At 42.9% G+C, this 20281-nt stretch overlaps 1 protein-coding gene across 3 annotated transcripts in view; it reads left to right on the top strand.

Annotated features, from left to right (window-relative positions):
- The window catches only part of PDGFRA (platelet derived growth factor receptor alpha), a 92535-nt gene that overhangs the window by 46705 nt on the left and 25549 nt on the right, over positions 1-20281 (top strand). For all 3 annotated transcript variants that reach the window (XM_033945368.1, XM_033945376.1, XM_033945358.1), the window contains exons 7-15: positions 82-271; positions 2481-2596; positions 4001-4127; positions 4239-4432; positions 12266-12360; positions 15586-15718; positions 16462-16566; positions 17834-17944; positions 19996-20149. In XM_033945368.1, coding sequence (XP_033801259.1) covers positions 82-271; positions 2481-2596; positions 4001-4127; positions 4239-4432; positions 12266-12360; positions 15586-15718; positions 16462-16566; positions 17834-17944; positions 19996-20149 — 1225 coding nt within the window. The remainder of the gene's footprint in view (positions 1-81; positions 272-2480; positions 2597-4000; positions 4128-4238; positions 4433-12265; positions 12361-15585; positions 15719-16461; positions 16567-17833; positions 17945-19995; positions 20150-20281) is intronic.

The following is a 20281-nucleotide window of genomic DNA, read 5'->3' as shown; positions in this document are numbered from 1 at the left end:
ATAGATTCACAACAGTCTTAACCCATCTGTAAGTAAAACTAACAGGTTATCAAATTTTTTTTAAAAAAATAATTTTTACAGAGAAAGGTTTCATTAGACTAGACCCTAAATTTGGAATAGTGGAATCTGCAAATCTCCATGAAGTCAAAAAGTTCACAGTGGATGTGCAAGCCTACCCACCTCCCAAAGTGTTTTGGCTGAAGGACAATGTGACTCTGATTGAGAACCTTACGGAGATCATTGCTACACTGATGCCGACTGAAGAAACCAGGTAAGCAAGGATGAGGGGGTCAATTGCTTTACCTCGACATAAAGAGAACCTCTATGTAACATCAAGGCACCTATGGGTAATATCAAAAAGGCATCTATTGCATGCTTCTGCATTCATAAAATAGGCTCCTAACTGGTTAAATAGTGTTTTGTCAGCTAACTGCTAATATTCAGTAGGAAATAGCAGTTATCTCTGCCGAATATTCATGGTTAGTGGCTATTCACCAAGGCTTGGATTCTCTATAGGGCACTGATATTAGCAGCAGCCTAAACAATGGCTGCCGATCACGTGTCAATCACGTGACAGTACCCTATAGAGAATCATACCTGCGTGAAAGATTGGCACCAGAAATGTAGACCAGGGTTTTCTGGGCCTATATTCCTGGTGTTTATCACGCTTACGTAGCTACTTTAGGCCGCCTAATGCCTCTTCCGGTGTTAGCCACCCCCACAGTGGCATTCTGCGGTCTACAGAACCTATGTAGGCATGATTCCGGTGCATATTAATTAGACACAATAGGCGCTTTAATGGTGCTGTTTTCTGCCATTTTAAATGGCATTTGTTACATAACTTAGGCGCTGTTTCTAGAATTTCCCCCTAACTGGCTATTTCACGTGACTTAGCCAGCTGGCCATGAATATTCAAGTGCCGACCGGCTAAATTTAGTGGGCAAATCAGACCGCATTAATAGCAGTACTATCCTTGCCTTCTATTAACTTAACTGGCCAGCTCTGTCCTCCCTCCTTCTGATAGGAAGTTTGCTGAGGGGGTGAGTGTTTTGACATGGTAGAACCTGAGGGACATCTTGTGCTTATAGGACCTGAACAATGCCAATTCATATACAAGCTTTGAACCGATCGGGGAACAGGTAGGGCAGTGACTGAAAAGCAAGGTTGGAGAGAGAAGGGGATATAAAATGCAAATCATCTAGGGCCTACTGGCATCTCAGGGCCCGTCTGGAGGGCCTCTGCGCATGCACAGATGTCGACGCGATGATGTCATGCATGCTCGTGATGTCATTATGGCAAAGTCTGCACACTTCCGGGCGCCTCAAGCCGTGGCCACTGCCTGTGGCCCTCGCTACATCTTCTGACTTTGTTTCGGCCCCGGTTAATTTTTGAGTTGTGCAGGCCTGATCTAGGAGGTAGAGAGCTCCATGGGAATGGGGATTATGGGAATCACAGGGAACCTGCAGAGATAGAAGTTGCCATGGGATTAAGGGATGGAAGAAGTTGTCATGGGATCCCCGCTGTAGTGTAGTCAATATCTCTGGTGACTCCAGAATGAGGCTCAGAATGATCTAAGAAATGTGGCATGGAACATGGAGAGAGGCAGTTGAAAGGCCAGAATTAGGTTTGGAATGCTCAGAGAGGCAGCTGGAACACCAGACTAAGACTTGGAACACTCATTGGTCGAATAGTAAATACCATCCCAAAAAACCATGGGCAGCTGTTGGAATTGGGAGAAAACAAGATGGCTACAAGCAACTAAATAATAGCATTGACTCCTGTGGGTATGGGTAGGGATAGAAGAGATTAATTGTGGGGATGGGTGGGGATTTAATGAATCTTAATGGGTACTAGAGGGGATGGGTTAGATTCCCTTGGGGAAGGGTGACATTTCTGTACCCGTGCAACTCTCTACTGGAGGGCAGAAAGGGGATAGAGGAGAATGGGAGATACTGGCAACCTGAAGGAATGAGGGGCAGAAGGAAAGATGCTGAGGGGGGGAGGGCATGGCTGGTTGAAAGTTCACCTAGGGATGATACACTTCGAATGACCCTGCTTGCACATAGTCATGAGCACACATACACAACACCTCATGATGAAGAAATGTTAAGGCTCTGTACTGTGCAGCAGTTAGTAAGCACAGTATCTACTGTGCAGCAGTTAGTAAGCAATCTATCTAATGTACCTGGGGCAGTGGGGGGATTAAGTGACTCACCCAGGGTCACAAGGAGCAGCGTGGGTTTGAACCCACAACCTCAGGGTGCTGAGGCTGTAGCTTTAACCATTGCGCCACACTCTCCCCCCATATGAAATCCACAACCAGTCTCCACCCATATTATGACCAGTCCCTGCTCCATCCCATGCTTTGTGGTTAGCATGAGACTTTTAACACGTTGTCTGTCCTAGTGTGTGGTAGCTGTTAGTACCTGCCAAGTGTCCATTAGTGAATTAAAGCAAACAATCTCCATCTATTTTTACAGGTATGAAAGTAGATTAAAACTGATTCGTGCCAAAGAAGAAGACAGTGGATTCTACACTATTGTAGCTCAGAATGGCGATGAGATAAAAAGTTATACATTTTCATTGCAAATCAAAGGTGAGCCTCTAGTGAAAGAACCTTGCCAGGTTCTGCAGAGGTATTAATATGTAACATCCTCTTCAGGGTGGTTCTGGGTCCAGTGCCTGACCTGCCTGAAGTCTCCTGAAAGCAATTTCAGTCAGTCCCCTCGGTTAGCACTTGATGCCTGCAGCTGGGGAAAAGAAGTGTTAGCAGGTGGGCTCACCCTCTTCTTTCCCCAAGAAAAATCCAAAAAGAGTTAATAAATGACGCACTGAGCACAAAGACATCCATTTTCAAAAAAACAAGATAAATGTTTTGCAGTTTTGAAAACAAGAATGTTTGATACTGGATTTATATGCATGTTCCACACAACGTCTAAACTCAGATTTCGAAGTCATATCGAAAATGCCCCTGTATATCACATGGGAGCCTGGAACTATTCAACTCCTCCCTTTTCTTTCTTACTGTATATGCTGTGCATTTTTTAAGCAAAAATGTTCTGTGCTTCAAAAATGAACTATGGGAATGGGCTTAAAATGTATAAAAAATGTGGGAATAAGTTTAACATGCATTTTGGCAAGTAAGAGTGTTTTAGCACAGTGGTTCCAGACCCTGTCCTGGAGGACCACCAGGCCAATCGGGTTTTCAGGCTAGCCCTAATGAATATGCATGAGAGAGATTTGCATATAATGGAAGTGACAGGCATGCAAATCTACTCCATGCATATTTATTATGGCTAGCCTGAAAACCCGATTGGCCTGGTGGTCCTCCAGGACAGGGTTGGGAACCATTGTTTTAGCACACTACCTTTTCATGAAATTGCCCGAGTACTCATATAACATAAAGCTATATATTTTCCTCTTTTTACTTTTTCTTTCTTTGTTTCTCTTGCCCTCACTGGAGCTTTTTAAATATTGTCAACTACTTTGCTACAATTTTCAGATTAGTGGTATATTGAGCTATTGTAAATAAACAGATATGAGCATAGAGCGGGGGTGTCAAAGTCCCTCCTCGAGGGCCGCAATCCAGTCGGGTTTTCAAGATTTCCCCAATGAATATGCATGAGATCTATTAGCATACAATGAAAGCAGTGCATGCAAATAGATCTCATGCATATTCAATGGAGAAATCCTGAAAACCCGATTGGATTGCGGCCCTCGAGGAGGGACTTTGACACCCCTGTTTAGTGGTGGGTAAACTAGTATATTTGGCAGGTTTGCTCAGCCCACAGGCACAAAATTACAGTTTAAGGCCCTCTCTGGCAGCGTAATTTGGGTGGGAGATTATTGTGCTATACAGGAGTTTGTATTAAGATTACGTACGTTTATATTTTATTTCATTTTGTATATGCTGCCTGCATATCAAGTCATGAGCTCTTTAGCTAGTGCTGATAGTTGAAGAAACCATTTTGACAGACACCATTTGACTATTCTCTTGCAGTTCCAGCTTTGATTTTAGATCTGGTGGATGATCATCATGGGTCTTCTGGAGAACAGAAAGTGGAATGTTTGGCGAAAGGGATGCCTGTCCCTGCAGTTGAATGGATGGTTTGCAAAGGCATTATAAAGTGAGAGAAAGTGATGGCTGTTTCCAGTACAAATGTTGACCTTTTCTTTAACTTACTCAAACATATCTCAGAAACTCTGACATCTACTGAATTTGATGATGTTTTTTGCAGGTGTAACAATGAGAGCTCTTGGGCGCCTCTGACAATCAACGCTTCTGATATTAGCATGGATACACATTTGGATGAAGAAAACACAGTGGAAAGTCAGGTGACCTTCCAGAAAGTAGAAGAAACTCTGGCAATCCGATGCATAGCAAAGAATGATCTTGGAACTGCAGCTCGAGAATTGAAACTAGTGGCTCCTAGTGAGTATAGAGTAATCCCTTTAAGCTCTCTCTTTTTGCTTACACAAAGACTTGGAACAGCTCTCCACAAACAGTACTAGCCAAAAAAAATTTCAGTGAAGCTCATTGGTGTTAAGGGCCAGGATTGAGGACTAAGTAAAAGTCCTGTGGCATTATTTACACGACTTTTTTCTAGGTACAGAGTTTTCTTTAATGATGAATCAGTGCCATTGGCAAAACTAGAGCTACTTCAAAGAGTAAAGGGTCATGGAATTTGATATACTCGAATATATGTCAATCCGAATATAAGTCGAGACCCCCCTTTCCCCCCCAAAAAGGAGGAAAAATGGTTGACTCGAATATAAGTTGGGTGGCTTAATATTCAAGTGTCCTGCCCTGTCAGGCTCTGAACCCAGCCCTCTCCCTGCCAAGCTCTGCACCCAGCCCCCTTCCCTCCATCCCTCCCCTGTCAGGCACTGAACCCAGGAACCTTCCTTCCTCCCCTCCGCTGTCAGGGTCTGCGCCCAGCACCCTTCCATCCTCCCCTCCCCTGTCAGGCTCTGCGCCCAGCACCCTTCCATCCTCCCCTCCCCTGTCAGGCTCTGCACCCAGCACTCTTCCATCCTCTCCTCCCCTGTCAGGCTCTGCACCCTTCCTTCCTTCCCCTGTCATACTCTGCACTCTCCCTCCCAGGCTCTGCCCTCTGTCCTCCCTCCCTGCCCTATCTTCATACCTCTGCCGATCTGGTGGAGGTGCAGCGGGTCCTCTGCCGATCACAGGTGGAGGTGCAGTGGGCAGGAGCAAGCTTTCCAAACTCCTGCCCCGCTGCTAACCAGTTTCATGATCCAATTTCTCCATATGAGCTGCACCAGAGAATGGTAGAAATCTGGAACACTCTTCCAGAGGCTGTTATAAGGGAAAGCACCCTCCAGGGATTCAAGAAAAGGTTAGATAAGTTCCTGCTGGACCAGAACATACGCGGGTGAGGCTAGACTCAAATAGGGCACTAGTCTTTGACCTAAGGGCCGCCGTGTGAACGGACTGCTGGGCACGATGGACCACTGGTCTGACCCAGCAGCGACAAATCTTATGTTCTTATCAGTTTGATGAACATTTGTGTAGCATTTCTTATTTATGTTTAACATTTTATATACCCTCTCATTGGACAAGCCAATCAAGATGGTATACAAATATGAAACAGTACAATAAAATGAAGCATTGCCCTCATGATTCTAATCACTTGTTGTTAAGCGCCATTGACTTGTGTTCGAGTCCTAGCATCTTGCCAAATTAGAGATCTAAAAAAAAATCAGTTTTGTGCTAGTCTGGTAAGGTCCTCCAGCAACTGATTGCAGGTTGCCCTCTTCGCCTGGTTCCTTCGATCTTCCTAAACATGATGTCCTCCAGTGATCTCTTTCTTCTAACCACTACATTCTCATAAAATCCTTCTAGTTAGAGAGTGGGACATGTGATCTTCTCTAAAGAATGCAGTTGGATGGAGGTATTCTAGAACTGAATTATCTCACTAACTGTCCCCCATTAATAATAATAATAATAATGGATCAACATTCCAAGTCATTCATCTGGATAAATTGGCTGCTGGTGCTGGATTTAGGTATTGATACTATAAACTCCTCTACGTTTGCCAAAAGGTGCTTAAAAAGATACAAAAAAGAAGGCAAAAAATGTCAGTAAGGACTCTATGAGTGTGTCTATCAGCTAATCACTGCTAACAAACCAAACCACACAAATACCAAATGTCAATTAAGGAGTAGGGACGCTCTCAGTGTGAGGTTATTAGCGACGGGAGAACAAACTCCAGCGCTTCCACTTACAAAGACGGAAGTGAATCACCCCGCCTGCACACCATCATCGGGCGTCCCTAGTGTGCAAAATCAACTGTGCAGAATTAATAACAATAAATAAGTCACAAACAGTGAACTAGTGAGAGAGTGAATCAAACTGAAAACCCACTCATAGAGTCCTCCCCAGCCTAATCCCCAAGATGCAAAATGAAACCACAGCCAACTTAGCTTTTAAAGTGAGCCAAATGAAGTCAATGAGAATTGCAGGAGACCAGAATAGTCATTGGATCAACCGGTTTCGGGTGAAACTCTTCATCAGGATCTTAAGGCTGGAGCAGAACCGGCTGGTAGGGAAGCAGGAGAGCCCGCAGAGGCAACTGACCGGGCTTAAAAGCAGATCCAAAATGACGTCAGACACTTTCAACCAATCAAAAACAAAAAAGAAAAAACAAGGAGGAGTCACCAAAAGATCAAACAATGGTATTCCACTCCACACATTTAGGTATTGAGGATTTAGGTATTGAGCAGTGGGCTTAATATTCAGTTGACAGAGGTAAACGTGTTGCTTACCACCAAGAGAGCTAGTCCTAGATATTTAGAGCCAGTTCCTGCCTGGATTTTAGCTATGAATATCCAGTTATTTCTGAGCTGGCTATCACATAGCTGCTTAAGTCGATGTTCCGCACTTATGGAGCCATGGAGTAGTGCTTAAAGATAGGACAGACCTTGTAACAAACCCACTGCCTGCAGCGGCTTTGTTCCTAGGAAATGTGTAATGTTTAGCTCCAGTGCAGAAGAGCTGAACAGGTCAGTGCCCTGGAACTTGCATGCGATGACTATCTCTGGAATAGCCAGGATGGGACAGGGAAAGTTCTGCAGGAAAGCTTGCACTCTTGTATAGAGCCTTGAAATCCTGGCAGGAGACTTGTTCCTGAAATGCTTGCTGTTCCTTTAAAAAAGGAGCAGGGAAATCGGACTCCTGGCAAACGTAGCTGTTCTCTAATCAGTGGTCCCCAACCCTGTCCTGGGGGACCACTAGCCAGTCAGGTTTTCGGGATAGCCCTAATGAATATGCATGTAGCAGATCTGCATGCATATCATCTTCATTACATGCAAATCTCTTTCATGTATATTCATTAGGGCTATCTTGAAAACCTGAGTGGCTGGTGGTCCTCCAGAACAGGATTAGGAACCACTGCCACTGATTTACCTTCCCCCCCCCCCCTCAGCCTTGCAGAGGGGGCTTGGTTTGGAGCTCACTAAATGGAAGCTGGTGAGGGAGTCAGGAAGGAGAGAGGAGACAGGGTCCCAGCCAGACTGTGAGAGGCTAGATGACTGGAACAGTTAAATACTTTGAAACTTAAAGGATTTTGGAAACAGCACAGAGTGTACCAGAATCTAGTGAGGAGAATCAACTGCAGTAAAAGAGAGTGTGTGGACTGTGCCATTAACTCTTTGAGGAGGACATTATTTTGAACTGTGTTTTTGTTTGGAATATTTTGCCTAGAAGAGTGTCTTGTGCTGGCAGAAGTTTTTCCTGCTTAAGGACTGTAATGTTTCTGAGCTGGTGGTTTTTGACTTTTCAAAACTAGCTCAGAGAAAACGTTTGGTTTTTCCTATTTTTGTTTTCTTGAGGTTTGGGCATTGAACAAAGGTAGTTAATTAGCAGCAGTGCTGTGCAACAGCTGTGCCTAGAAGCCGTTCTGAATGCTGAGCCAGCCTGTGCCCAAGAAATGTTCTCTGTATGATTGCAAGCTGCTGGACTGTAAGATTGAGAATCTGATATTTGTACCTTTTTGCTTCCCTTATAACACTGCACAACAATTTTTTGGTTAAGTCTTGATTCCTGAAAAGTTTTTGGTGATTATGACAGGTACCAACTTGGTATGCTCAAATATGGTTTTGGTTTTACTGCATCACGTAAGAACTATGAGAAATAGACATTTTTATGTTTACTGACAATAAAATATATAGTCAAGTTTACGTTTCGCACAAGCGACTAAATGAAACAGAATTAAGTGTTTTGCTCCCGAGTTTCTTTTATATTCAGTGTCTGGTGCATCACGTTGTAGCATCCAACAATAGTCGGCAAGCATTGACGGATTCCAATTGCCCTGGTATCGTTTCTCCATCGTAGCTATGTCTTGATGAAACCTTTCACCGTGCTCGTCACTCACAGCACCGAGATTTGCGGGGAAGAAGTCCAAGTGTGAATGGAGGAAATGAATCTTGAGTGACATATTGCACTTCATTCTCTTGTATGCTTTGAGAAGTTTGTCTACCAGCTGAATGTAGTTTGGGGCTCTGTAATTGCCCAGAAAATTGTCAACAACGTCTTTCAAGGCTTTCCAGCCAATTTTTTCCGGCCCAACTAACAGATCTTCAAATCGCTTGTCACTCATAACATGTCTGATCTGGGGGCCAACAAAAATACCCTCTTTGATCTTGGCATCAGTTATTCTTGGGAACATCTGTCTTAAATAACGAAAACCTTCCCCTTCCTTGTTCATTGCTTTCACAAAATTCTTCATGAGTCCCAGTTTAATGTGAAGAGGAGGCAAAAATATCTTTGTCGGGTCAACAAGCGATTCATGTGCTACATTTTTCTGTCCTGGAACTAACTTTTTACGGAGTGGCCAGTTCTTTCTAGAATAGTGCGACTCTCTGTCTCGGCTGTCCCATTCGCAGATGAAACAGCAGTACTTTGTATAGCCAAGCTGCAGTCCTAGTAACAGAGCAACGACTTTGAGGTCTCCACAGATATTCCAGTTATACCTGGTATACTGGACATACTTTAGTAACATTTCCATATTCTCATATGTTTCTTTCATATGTGCTGCATAGCCAACAGGTACTGAAGGATAAACGTTGCCATTGTGCAACAGAACAGCTTTCAGGCTTAACATTGACGAATCAATGAAAAGACGCCACTCTTCCGGGTTGTGATCACAACCAAAGACCGAGAACAATCCTTCAATGTCACAACAGAAACAGAGACTGTCGACTTGTGCAAAAAATTTGGTTATATCATGATGCCGGTCTCGAAACACAGAAATTTTCGTACCTGGTGATAGCAAACACCATTCCTGCAGTCTCAAACCTAGCAGCTCAGCTTTTGCTTTTGACAGACCCAAATCTCTGACCAAATCGTTCAATTCGGACTGTGTTATCAGATGTGGATCGCCTGATGAGGATGGTTCAAAATCCGGGTCAATGTCACTGTTAGAACCCTGCACTGCAGTTTCTTCATCTGGTTCGTCTAAGGTCCAATCCTCTGGTGGTTTCGGAACTGGAAGACTGTCATCATGTGGCATGGGTCTCATTGCTGAAGGCAGATTAGGATATTCAATTGACTTCTTGTTTTTGGCAGAGAAACCAGACACATTAGTCAAACAGAAATAACAGTCCGTCACATGGTCTTTCTGTTCTCGCCATATCATCGGAACAGCAAATGGCATCGTCTTTCGAGTACCTCTGAGCCAGGCTCTCAGACTAACAGCACATGTCGCACAGCAAATGTGAGGCGCCCATTGCTTGTCTTGATCACCTATTTTGCAGCCAAAATACAGATGATAGGCTTTCTTTACAAGGGCAGTCATCGAACGTCTCTGAGGCGTAAGTGTATATTCCCCACAGATATAGCAGAATGTGTCGCGGCTGTTACGACACCGACGAGACATATTGCCCGACACCAAAACGTCTATAGCATCAAGCTTACTTACTGTTATATTGCTACAGCTACTATACTACTATACTTTACTATACTGATACTATATACACACACGGACTATCTATATTAACCAAATGAGCAGGATCGGTGTATGGAAGCCACCATTATAGCATGGTGAGACAGCGCAAGCTCGTTCAGACCTGCCCAGACATGCCCAGGATGTCATCTTCCATAAAACAGCTTCCAACCTGGCTAGATTTTATGTATGGACATACCCAGGCGGCACAAACCGTTGTTGATAAGACACTTATGGGAGAAAAAATTGTTTGCATCCAAATATAAGAAAAAATCACGACAAAATTGAAGATTTCTCTGAAATGGTACGTGATGGGTAATTTTTGATGTAATATTCATGATCAGCACCCAAAATTCTATAAGAAACACCCAGCAGTGTTCAGGAAGCAAAAACTTTGTTGTGCAGTGTAACCAGAGACAGTTATTTGAGAACTCTTTGGGCAAAAGCTGCCTGCATGCAAGATAACCTTGTTAAATCTAAGCCTTTACTACCAGAGGCAAGATATCTTGATGAAGTTAAGCATTGCTACTAGCTATCTTAAGAACCTGCCTGAAAGTATTGCTATACTGTACCTCTCTATATCCAGTGTTTGCACCTGGCATAGGGCTGGCCAAGAAGCTAAGATTTTTGGAGTTTACCTAATTGCAACAGCTGAGGTGGCTGTTGGCCAGTTGCTGGAGGACAAACTGTATTTTTGTGTATTGCTGAAATTCTTTGCTTTTGTTACTTTTGAAACTGTTGAATTGTTCTATGAGAAATAGGGTGCTTTGAACCCAAACATGAAGCCTGGCCAGTGGCCAAGAATAATAAACCTGTTAAGAACTTAAACCTTTGGAAGTTTCCTTCTTGCTTGCTGGAAAGGGAAATCTTTACCCAAAATACTGGGGTTTAAACCACAGCATAGCTGTGGCCAGGCCTGAAGGGTACCTCAAGTAAAAGGGGACACGCCGGGTCAGTATTTTTTCGCAACCCAGATGGTCTGCTGTGCTCATCAGAGACCATGAGTTGTCACAACTGCCCTACCTTCTTATTCAGTGCTGCTCAGTATCTGGATAGCAGTAATGAATATTCAGATGTTATTTATTTATTCAATTTTCTATATCATTCTCTCAGGGGAGCTCAGAACAGTTTATATGAATTTATTCAGGTAATCAAGCATTTTTCCCTGTCTGTCCCAACAGTCTCACAATATATCCAATGTACCTGTGGCAATGGGAGGATTAAGTGACTTGCTCAGGGTCACAAGGAATAACGTGGGCTGAAACCTACAACCTCACGGTGATAAGGCTGAAACTTTTTAACCACTGTGCCACACTCTGCCCATGCAGCAACTGGCATTTAAAAACAATGCCAAATGGGGCAGCTGAGTACTGATCTGTAAATTTTCAGATCAGAGATGTTCTAAATCGCCACTAGCCAGTTATCTCCGCTAGTGTTCTAAAACCCAATTTTGCATTTCTTCTGAATGTGTTGGCAAGAAAATTTGAAATGACTGCTAGTCTGTTTCTGAAAAATATAGGTGCCAGTTAAAAATGTCATGTATTTTTACATTAATATACTGCTAGGTAGTAAAATCATAAATCTACAGGGTGAGGATGACCATCATTGCATATATAGCTCTTAATAGTGTTATTTGTGTATTTTCTATTGACTCTGTAAGTGGGGCTTCCATTTTACAGTAATATTTTGCCAAGGATCCCATTTGAAACTGGTGCCTTAATCAAATACAAGTACACTTCCCCCTCTGAATCCGCGGATTTGGTTATGCGTGATTTGGGGAGGAGGGGGAAGAAAAAATACTTCATTTTGGACCTACCCTATCTCCCTCCCGCCTTCCCCCCAGCATCCCGGCCTTACCTGGTGGTCTAGCGGGCTTTCTGGGCAGGAGCGATCTTCCTACACTCCTGCCCCTTGCAGATCGCCAATAGAAAATGGCTGCTGTGAGCAGGGAAAGAGGAGACTGAAGCATCCGCACTGGCCCCTGCAAACACGCAACACACACGGAAGGAGGCGATCGGAGGCGGAGACCACTAGGTAAGGTCTGGGGGTGGGCCAGAGCCGGCACAAAGTTATTTGTGATTTTTCACACTTCGTGGTCCGGCTCTGCCCCTAACCTACGCAAATACCGAGGGAGAAGTGTATCACTGAATTTCCACAGATTCTTATGTTCCACAATATACCATGATTTTGGTAGGATAGCTTCCATCCATTGCTTTAATATGGCTAAATCTCACTGGGAAATATAAATTCAGCATTGAAAGGAGTTGAGGCGGCTTCCAATCTGATTCTCTTTGCTTTTGCAGTGGTGCGCTCGGAGTTAACAGTGGCTGCCGCGGTTCTGGTGTTGTTGGTGATTGTGATCATCTCGCTGATTGTGCTGGTCATCATTTGGAAACAGGTTTGAATTTAGGATTCTTTTCTTGTTTTTAGAATTTAGAGGATAACCCTATAAAGTGGGTGCTATCATTTACATGACAATTATGTGCATAAATGTTTAGAATAATGATACATGCATTTAAATGCAAAAAAATATTCTAAAGCAGGGGTGCCCACACTTTTTGGGCTTGCGAGCTACTTTTAAAATGACCAAGTCAAAATGATCTACCAACAATAAAATTTTTAAAAAACACAACGCACACTGTACGCATAGAAAATGTTAATTATCATTCCTATTCCAGGGTTTTCCAAAGAGGTCAAAGCAGATGACTCTATGCACTATCACCTCAGTAACAACCATACAAAAATAGACAAATATACCCCCCTCCCTTTTTACTAAACCACGATAGCAGTTTTTAGAGCGCAGGGAGCTGCGCTGAATGCCCAGCGCTGCTCTCGATGCTCATAGGCTCCCTGTGCTAAAAAACTCTATTGCGGTTTAGTAAAAGGGGATCTTAGTGTAAAATATAGACAGCAGATATAAATTCAGACACATTTTGATCACTAAATTTAAAATAAAATCATTTTTCCTACCTTGTCTGGTGATTTCATGAGTCTCTGGTTGCACTTTCTTCTTCTGACTGTGCATCCAATCTTTCTTCCCTTCTTTTAGCCTGTATGCTTCCTCTCCTCTAGACCTCATTCCCTCCAACTTTTCCTTCCTCTCTCCCTGCCCTTTCTTTCTCTCTGCCTCCCTTTCTTTTTTTTTATGTTTCTCTTCTTTCCTTCTGTCTCCCTGCCTGCCCTTTTTCTTTCTTTCTCCCTGCCCTCCCCCAAGCCACTGCCAGTGCCATCGGGGACAAGGACCCAAACCGCCACCAATAACAGGCCCGAAAGCCGATGCTGCCCCAGGCTCTCCCTGCTTCGGCCGACCAGCATTCCTCTCCCCGACGTCAATTCTGCCGTCGGGGAGAGGAAGGCTGATTGGCCAAGATCGCGATCGACCTATTGGGGGAAATGCTGCCGGATCCTGCCTTTGCGGAAACAGAAAGTAGGCAGGACCCAGCAGCAAGAAGAGCAAATGCTTCACTAACCTGTCTCCCGCCTTAGCCCATAGTGAACGCTTGCTTCAGGGCTCTCAACATGTGCGTGCCGGTTTCCCTTCTCCCCCCCCCCCAAACATAACTTCCGGTTTCGGAGGAAAGAGAAGCGAAGCCGGCACGCACACGTTAGAGCCACGGAGCATAAGTTCGCTACGGGCTGAAATCTCCAAGCTGGTTTTTTTTTGGTTTTTTTTAAATGTTCAGCAGTGGCGGCAGCAGCAGATGACAGCTGGGCAGACCGCCCAGATAAAAGGCCCTAGAGAGAACACTGGAGAGGAAGGCTGATTGGCCCGGTAGATCAGGATGGCAACACGAGTCTATCACGGAGCCCGGGATGGGCTCCGCGATCGACTCGCGTTGCCTTCCTGAGCTACTGGTCGATCGCGATCGACGTGTTGGGCACCCCTGTTCTAAAGTATCACTGTTCCCTCTACCAGTAGGGGGTGCTATTTCCCTATTACATTTTTAATAGTGAGGGACAGGCAAGCTCTGTAGGACTCCAGGGAACATGCCTGACCCCAGCAATTGAAAACAATATTGAAGCACTACTCCTCATTGGCAGCAATGCTGTTGGAGGACCCCTGTTCAACTTGAAGGAAATAGTGTAAAACACTGTTCTGTAAATATATGCATAACTTATATACATGTCCACATAGGTAGTGTCTGGTCAGAGCGTGAGTGGGACTAACACATACACAGGTGTATCTTCAGCATTTAGGTAAAAGAATTTACAACAGCTCTATGGTTGGCGTAGTTGCTTATGCCTAAATTATAAGCATATATATCAGCCACAACATAAACATTTGCATACTTGATGCCTTCACTACAGATTCCAAACACTCTTATCCTTCTCCTGATGGAATAACTCCAATTCATAGCTTTATTAATTTCTACACAAAACAACTTAAAACTTAATCATCCTTCTCAAACTGATGTACATACAACTAGATGATTACATCTTGCTCGCATCTTTCATAAACATCCCAGGATGTTTACATTTCCATGGGGTGTAATTCGTAGGTCTTTCTAGATCCCATCCCACCCCATCAGCCACCAGGTGGTATTATTGCCCATGTTCACCCTGCCTCCCTCAGGCTTGACCATCTGGATGCCCCAATAATGCAATTTCACCCCCAAATTTCAAAAGCCCACTCACAAGCGGGGACTGCTAAGGAGATGTCTTTGAATTCCCAAAAGTTGCTGGGCGCTAATACCTTTTAAAATACTTTCCTGTTTAAAATGGGTGCTTATTTAGATGTTAACTAGTATAGAATTACTCCCTTAGGGCCCGGTTCTATAATTGGTGCCTAACTTGTAGTCGCTGCTCCACACAGTTGTCAACCAACTGCTAGGCATCCTTTATAGAATTTATAGAGAGAGGACTTGCCAGCAGAAAAAACATAAGAATAGCCTTACTGGGTCAGACCAATAGTCCATCTTGCCAGTATCCCATCTTCGTGGAGGCCAAGCCAAATCTCAAGTACCTGGCAAAAACCCAAAGAGTAGCAGCAACATTTCATGCTGCTGTTCCATGTCTGTCTCAATAGCAGCCTGTGGACTTTTCCTCCAGGAATTTGTCCAAACCTTCTTTTTTTTTTTTTTAACTAGCTACATTAACTGCTCTTACCACATCCTTTGGCAACGCGTTCCGGAGCTTAACTATGCTCTGAATGAAAAAATATTCCTTCCTATTGTTTTTAAAGTATTACTCTATAACTTCATCGGAGCATTTACCTTGCTGTCCTACAGTAAAATACTCTATCGCTGTTTGATAAAAGGAGCCCTTAATGAGAAACTGAGCAGGGACCGTCTGTTGCATGTTAAATGTACAGCGCTGCATATACTTTTCAGCGCTATAGAAATGATAAATAGTAGCAGCCGAAATAAATGTCTGCAAAACAACTCATTACCTATTAGGTCAGCTAAAATTCATGCACATCAATTGCTTTTCGGATGCAGATGTATTTTAACGTTGTATTATATACCTTCTACCTCATTTGTATATCATTACCGTTGTTCTTTAGTCTTCATTCTGGCATGGTTTATATGCAATATGTTAATTACCAGTATTAGCACATTTTAGTACACTGGACTCGAACAAGAAGAGAAGAAAACAAAGAGGTGACATGCTATTGTGTTTGCAGAAACCACGATATGAAATAAGATGGCGAGTGATCGAGTCCATTAGCCCTGATGGCCATGAGTACATATATGTGGACCCAATGCAGCTGCCCTATGACTCAAGATGGGAATTTCCAAGAGATGGACTTGTATTGGGTAAGTGAAATTGAACATGTAGCCTTTGAACACTATACAAAGGGAAACAATGAGGGGCTGGAAAAGAGAAAAGGAAGACTAGTAATTAACTATCAAAATTATTTTAATCATCAATCCTTCATTCCATCCATTCTTCATTCATTCATGTTTCAACTCCTATATGAAGCTTGCTTAGAATATTTTGTAATAATAAGTAATCAATATGAATGAAGGTCAAGGAAAACAAACATTGTTAATTTATTAAATGTGCTAATGGATATAGCATATGCTAAAGAATTAGTTTGCCATTTAGCCTATAGCAGAGGTAGGCAATTCCGGTCCTCGAGAGCCAGAGCCAGGTCATGTTTTCAGGATATCCACAATGAATATATATATGAGATGGATTTGCATGCACTGCCTCCTTGAGATGCAAATTTATCTCGTGCATATTTATTGTGGATATCCTGAAAACCTGACCTGGCTCCGGCTCTCGAGGACCAGAATTGCCTGCCCCTGGCCTATAGGAATACAATGAGCAGCATTTAGCACATGCTAATCCATTAGCCCACTTTAGTAAAAGGACCCCTAAGGTTTATATATTGCTTACACAAAACTTTGTTCAAAACAGTATACATTTACATCGATAAAACTCGGCAAAATCATGTCTATACTGGGGGCATGTCTATACTGTGGGGCAATAATTCTAGCAATACTATGTAAGGATGTCATAATGAGCCAGTAAAAATAACATCTATCCTATGCAGGTCGAATTCTTGGATCAGGTGCCTTTGGCAAAGTAGTTGAAGGAACTGCATATGGTTTAAATCGTTCTCAGCCAGTGATGAAGGTAGCTGTGAAAATGCTAAAACGTGAGTACAAGTTTTAAGACAACATATACATATACCCATGAAAACATACATTTTCATTTGGGACCAGAAATAAAGGGTAAAGAGCTATGGATTAGATATACTGCCTTTCTGTGGGTACAATCGAAGCATTTTAAACATACTGTATGCAGGTACTTTTTTTTTTTTTTTTCTATCCCTAGTGGGCTCGCAATCTATATCTAGGACAATGGAGGGTTAAGTGACTTGCCCAGGGTCACAAGGAACTACAGAGGGAATCAAGCCCAGTTCCCCAGGTTCTCGTTCCATTACAATAACCATTAGGTTACTCCTCTGTTCCACAGTAACACTTCCCATCTTTTATCAATCAATATCCCTTTATTTATTCAGTTTTCTATACCGTTCTCCTAGGGGAGCTCAGAATGGTTTACATGAATTTATTCAGGTACTCGAGCATTTTTCCTTGTTTATTCTAGTGGGCTCACAATCGATCTAATGTACCTGTGGCAATGGGGGGATTAAGTGACTTGCCCAGGGTCACAAGGAGCAGTGTGGGTTTGAATCCACAACCTCAGGGTGCTAAGGATGTAGCTTTAACTACTCCGCCACACTCTTCCCCCATTTGTCTTTTAAACCCTTCTATCTGGTCCTTTGACTATGTCATCCTAATTGACGGAGCTTAATTTGCAGAAGAAAAAAAGAACAGCTAAAAGACTAAGGCTCAAAATGTTCTTTATTAAAATCCCAACAAAGAGTGGGCTCGGGTATATCTGTATCTAGACAACTGACATGTTTGTGCCACAGTGCCTGCGTAAGAGCCTACAATCAAATGAATGAGTCTAATACTCGTATAGCCACCTGCCAAAGTGTACCACTTCATATAGAATATAAAAAGCCTTTCACAATACTGTAAAACATAAAATCCAGTTTGTGAACTTGTATGAGCAGACTGGATGGGCCATTTGGCCTTTATCTGCTATCATGTTTCTATGTATGTATGACACTTTTTAGGGCGTAGTTTGGAACAAATCTTCTGAGGTTTTTCTCTCCACATTTAATAGAATAGTGTGCTTTAAATAATTATATGAGCTGGGGCAATTTATATTTTAATGTGTTTAATATAGCTGGTCCTTTTAGAATTGGTGATTATACTATATCACATCTCCATTCACAATGCCTTGATCTGAGGTGGGCAACGAGGGCCGCAATCCAGTAGGGTTTTTAGGCTTGGTCACTTTTTCAAGACTTGGCAATACCCTTCATAACTAGAATTTTTTTTTCTCTTTAACAGCTACTGCTAGATCTAGCGAAAAACAGGCTCTAATGTCAGAGCTCAAAATAATGACACATCTTGGACCTCACTTGAACATTGTGAACTTGTTGGGCGCGTGCACAAAATCAGGTGAGCTATGGAACTAGCACTGATTATCTATTTAAGGGGCCTTTATACTAAAGGGTGTTAAGCCCTTACAGCCGGATTCTGTAACCGGTGGTGTTGTCTGTGGCCGCCTTAAAAGCGGCCGCCGATCGCATGTCAAGTACAGAATTGTGCCTCCAGCAAAAGTATGTACTGGAAATGTAGGCCAGGGTTTTCCAGCATCTACCTTTGATGTCAATCGTACCTCTGTAGGCACTTTAGGCCTATAACATCACTTCCGGCGTTAGCAATGCCCACAGTGGCGTTAGGCAGCCTAAAGCATCTACAGAGGTGTGATTCCAATGCCAGTTTATTAGGCACCTTGAAACTCAGTTAAAAATGTCATTTAAATGTGTTTTTTTAACTGAGCCTGGGTGCCTACCAGCACCTAAAATATTGTCACTGGATAGAGAATCTGGGTCTTAATGTGTGGTTAACATGCGCCAACAGGCCACTATAAAATGCTTCAATACCTTTTTGCTGTATTTTGTCTTTAAGTACATGGTAACCTGCATGTTAGCTATTTTTTATTATTATTATTTTTTTGGGAGGGGGCCAAAAGTGAGCATTCCTGTGTTATCCAGCTGGTGTATTAGGATTAGCGTGTACTAATTGGATAACTCAGGGTTAATTCAAGACCTGTAGCCCTAGATTCACTAAAGTCGGCAATATCTTTAATTTGATTCAAAGTCCATAGCATAGCTGGGTCTAAAATGGGTTTTAAAAAATTATTGGAAAAAAGGCCATAAACAGTTATTATCAAGTTAGGGAAAGCCATTGCGTATGCCTGGCAATGAGCAACATGGGGTGGACTTAGGGCTCCTTTTACAAAGCCGCGCTAGCGGTTTTAATGCACGCACTGGATTAGCACATGTTAGCTGAAAATCTACCGCCTGCTCAAAAAAGGAGGCGGTAGCGGCTAGCGCACTTGGCAATTTAGCATGTGCTGTTCCGCGCGTTAAGGCCCTAGGACGGCTTTGTAAAAGGAGCCCTTAGTCTTTTGGAACTATGTGGAACTTTCTTGTAGAGAATGACACGGGGACAAATTTGTCCCCGTATCCACAGGAACTCAATTTTCCCGTTCCGTAAGTTATGCCGCAGTTCCTGCCCCATTCCTGTAAGCTCTGTCTTAACAGCACAAGCCTCAAACACTTATGAATGAGGCAGGGGCAGGAAAAGGACTTAACTAGGGCTTATTTTTGGGGTAGGGCTTATATTAGGAGCACCTTTTAAAAATCATGCTAGGTCTTATTTTAAGAGAAACACAGTATGTTGGCCACTAAAATGTATGTTGTTAGTGCAATATTCAGTCATTAACCTAGTGGCATAGCTCAAAATGCTTGTTATTATGAAAGTTAAACGCATCGATTATATGATTTATTTACACCTCACTCCCTGAAATGGGGCTCACGTCGGATGAGGTGGTGCTGCAAGATTAGTTTATTGTTTCTCATCTTAACGAAAATTTACAAAACGCTGACAGAAAAGTATTAATATGAAAGTAGAAAGTTAAATGACTAAGAATATTATGAGATAAAGCAATTGGGGATTAATGATGATTGGTGGTCTGAAGATCCCTAGATCTCTCTCTATATTTGATTGATGCTGCTTCTGGTTGTGCAAGTCACGGTATCATTATGACGGAAATGGCATTAGGCATCGTAAAGCGCCTCTGTGGCTGTGATTCACATGAAAGGTAGGCACCGGAAATGTAGGCCTTGAAAATCTTGGCCTACATTTCCAGTGCCTACCTTTCACGAAGCCACGATTCTCTAAACAGTGGCCGGCGATAGTGCCATCTTTAGAATCCAGACCCAACTGAGATAACCAGCTATCTCCAGTTAAATATTCACGGTTAACCAATCGAATGCTATTTAACCAGCGAGGAGCCATTCCTGGCGCTGAATTTCAAGCGATTTGACTTTTTCTTCACAAACGCACCGACTTCTTCTTTTGAATCGTGCTGCGTTTGTATGCCTCATTGTCTCTATAGCAATTTCTGACAGTGGTCTACTCTTTCTGCTTAATTTCTCTAGGGCCCATTTACATTATTACTGAATACTGCTTTTATGGAGATTTGGTAAACTACCTGCACAAGAACAGAGACAATTTTCTGAACAGGCACCCAGAGAAGATGAAGAAAGACTTGGATATATTTGGGATGAATCCAGCAGATGAGAGCACAAGAAGGTAAAGGACAAATGCAACAAACCTTTGTTAAAAGCCTGTTATGATACTACTTTGCATATCATGCTGACTCCGTATGCAAGTGTAATTTTTCATCAATGCAGGGCTCCTGTTTATACATATTCATCTCCTGCA

This window comes from Geotrypetes seraphini, chromosome 1 (assembly GCF_902459505.1).
Source record: "Geotrypetes seraphini chromosome 1, aGeoSer1.1, whole genome shotgun sequence".
Lineage (NCBI taxonomy): Eukaryota > Metazoa > Chordata > Amphibia > Gymnophiona > Dermophiidae > Geotrypetes > Geotrypetes seraphini.
This window is presented reverse-complemented; position numbering and strand designations above follow the sequence as displayed.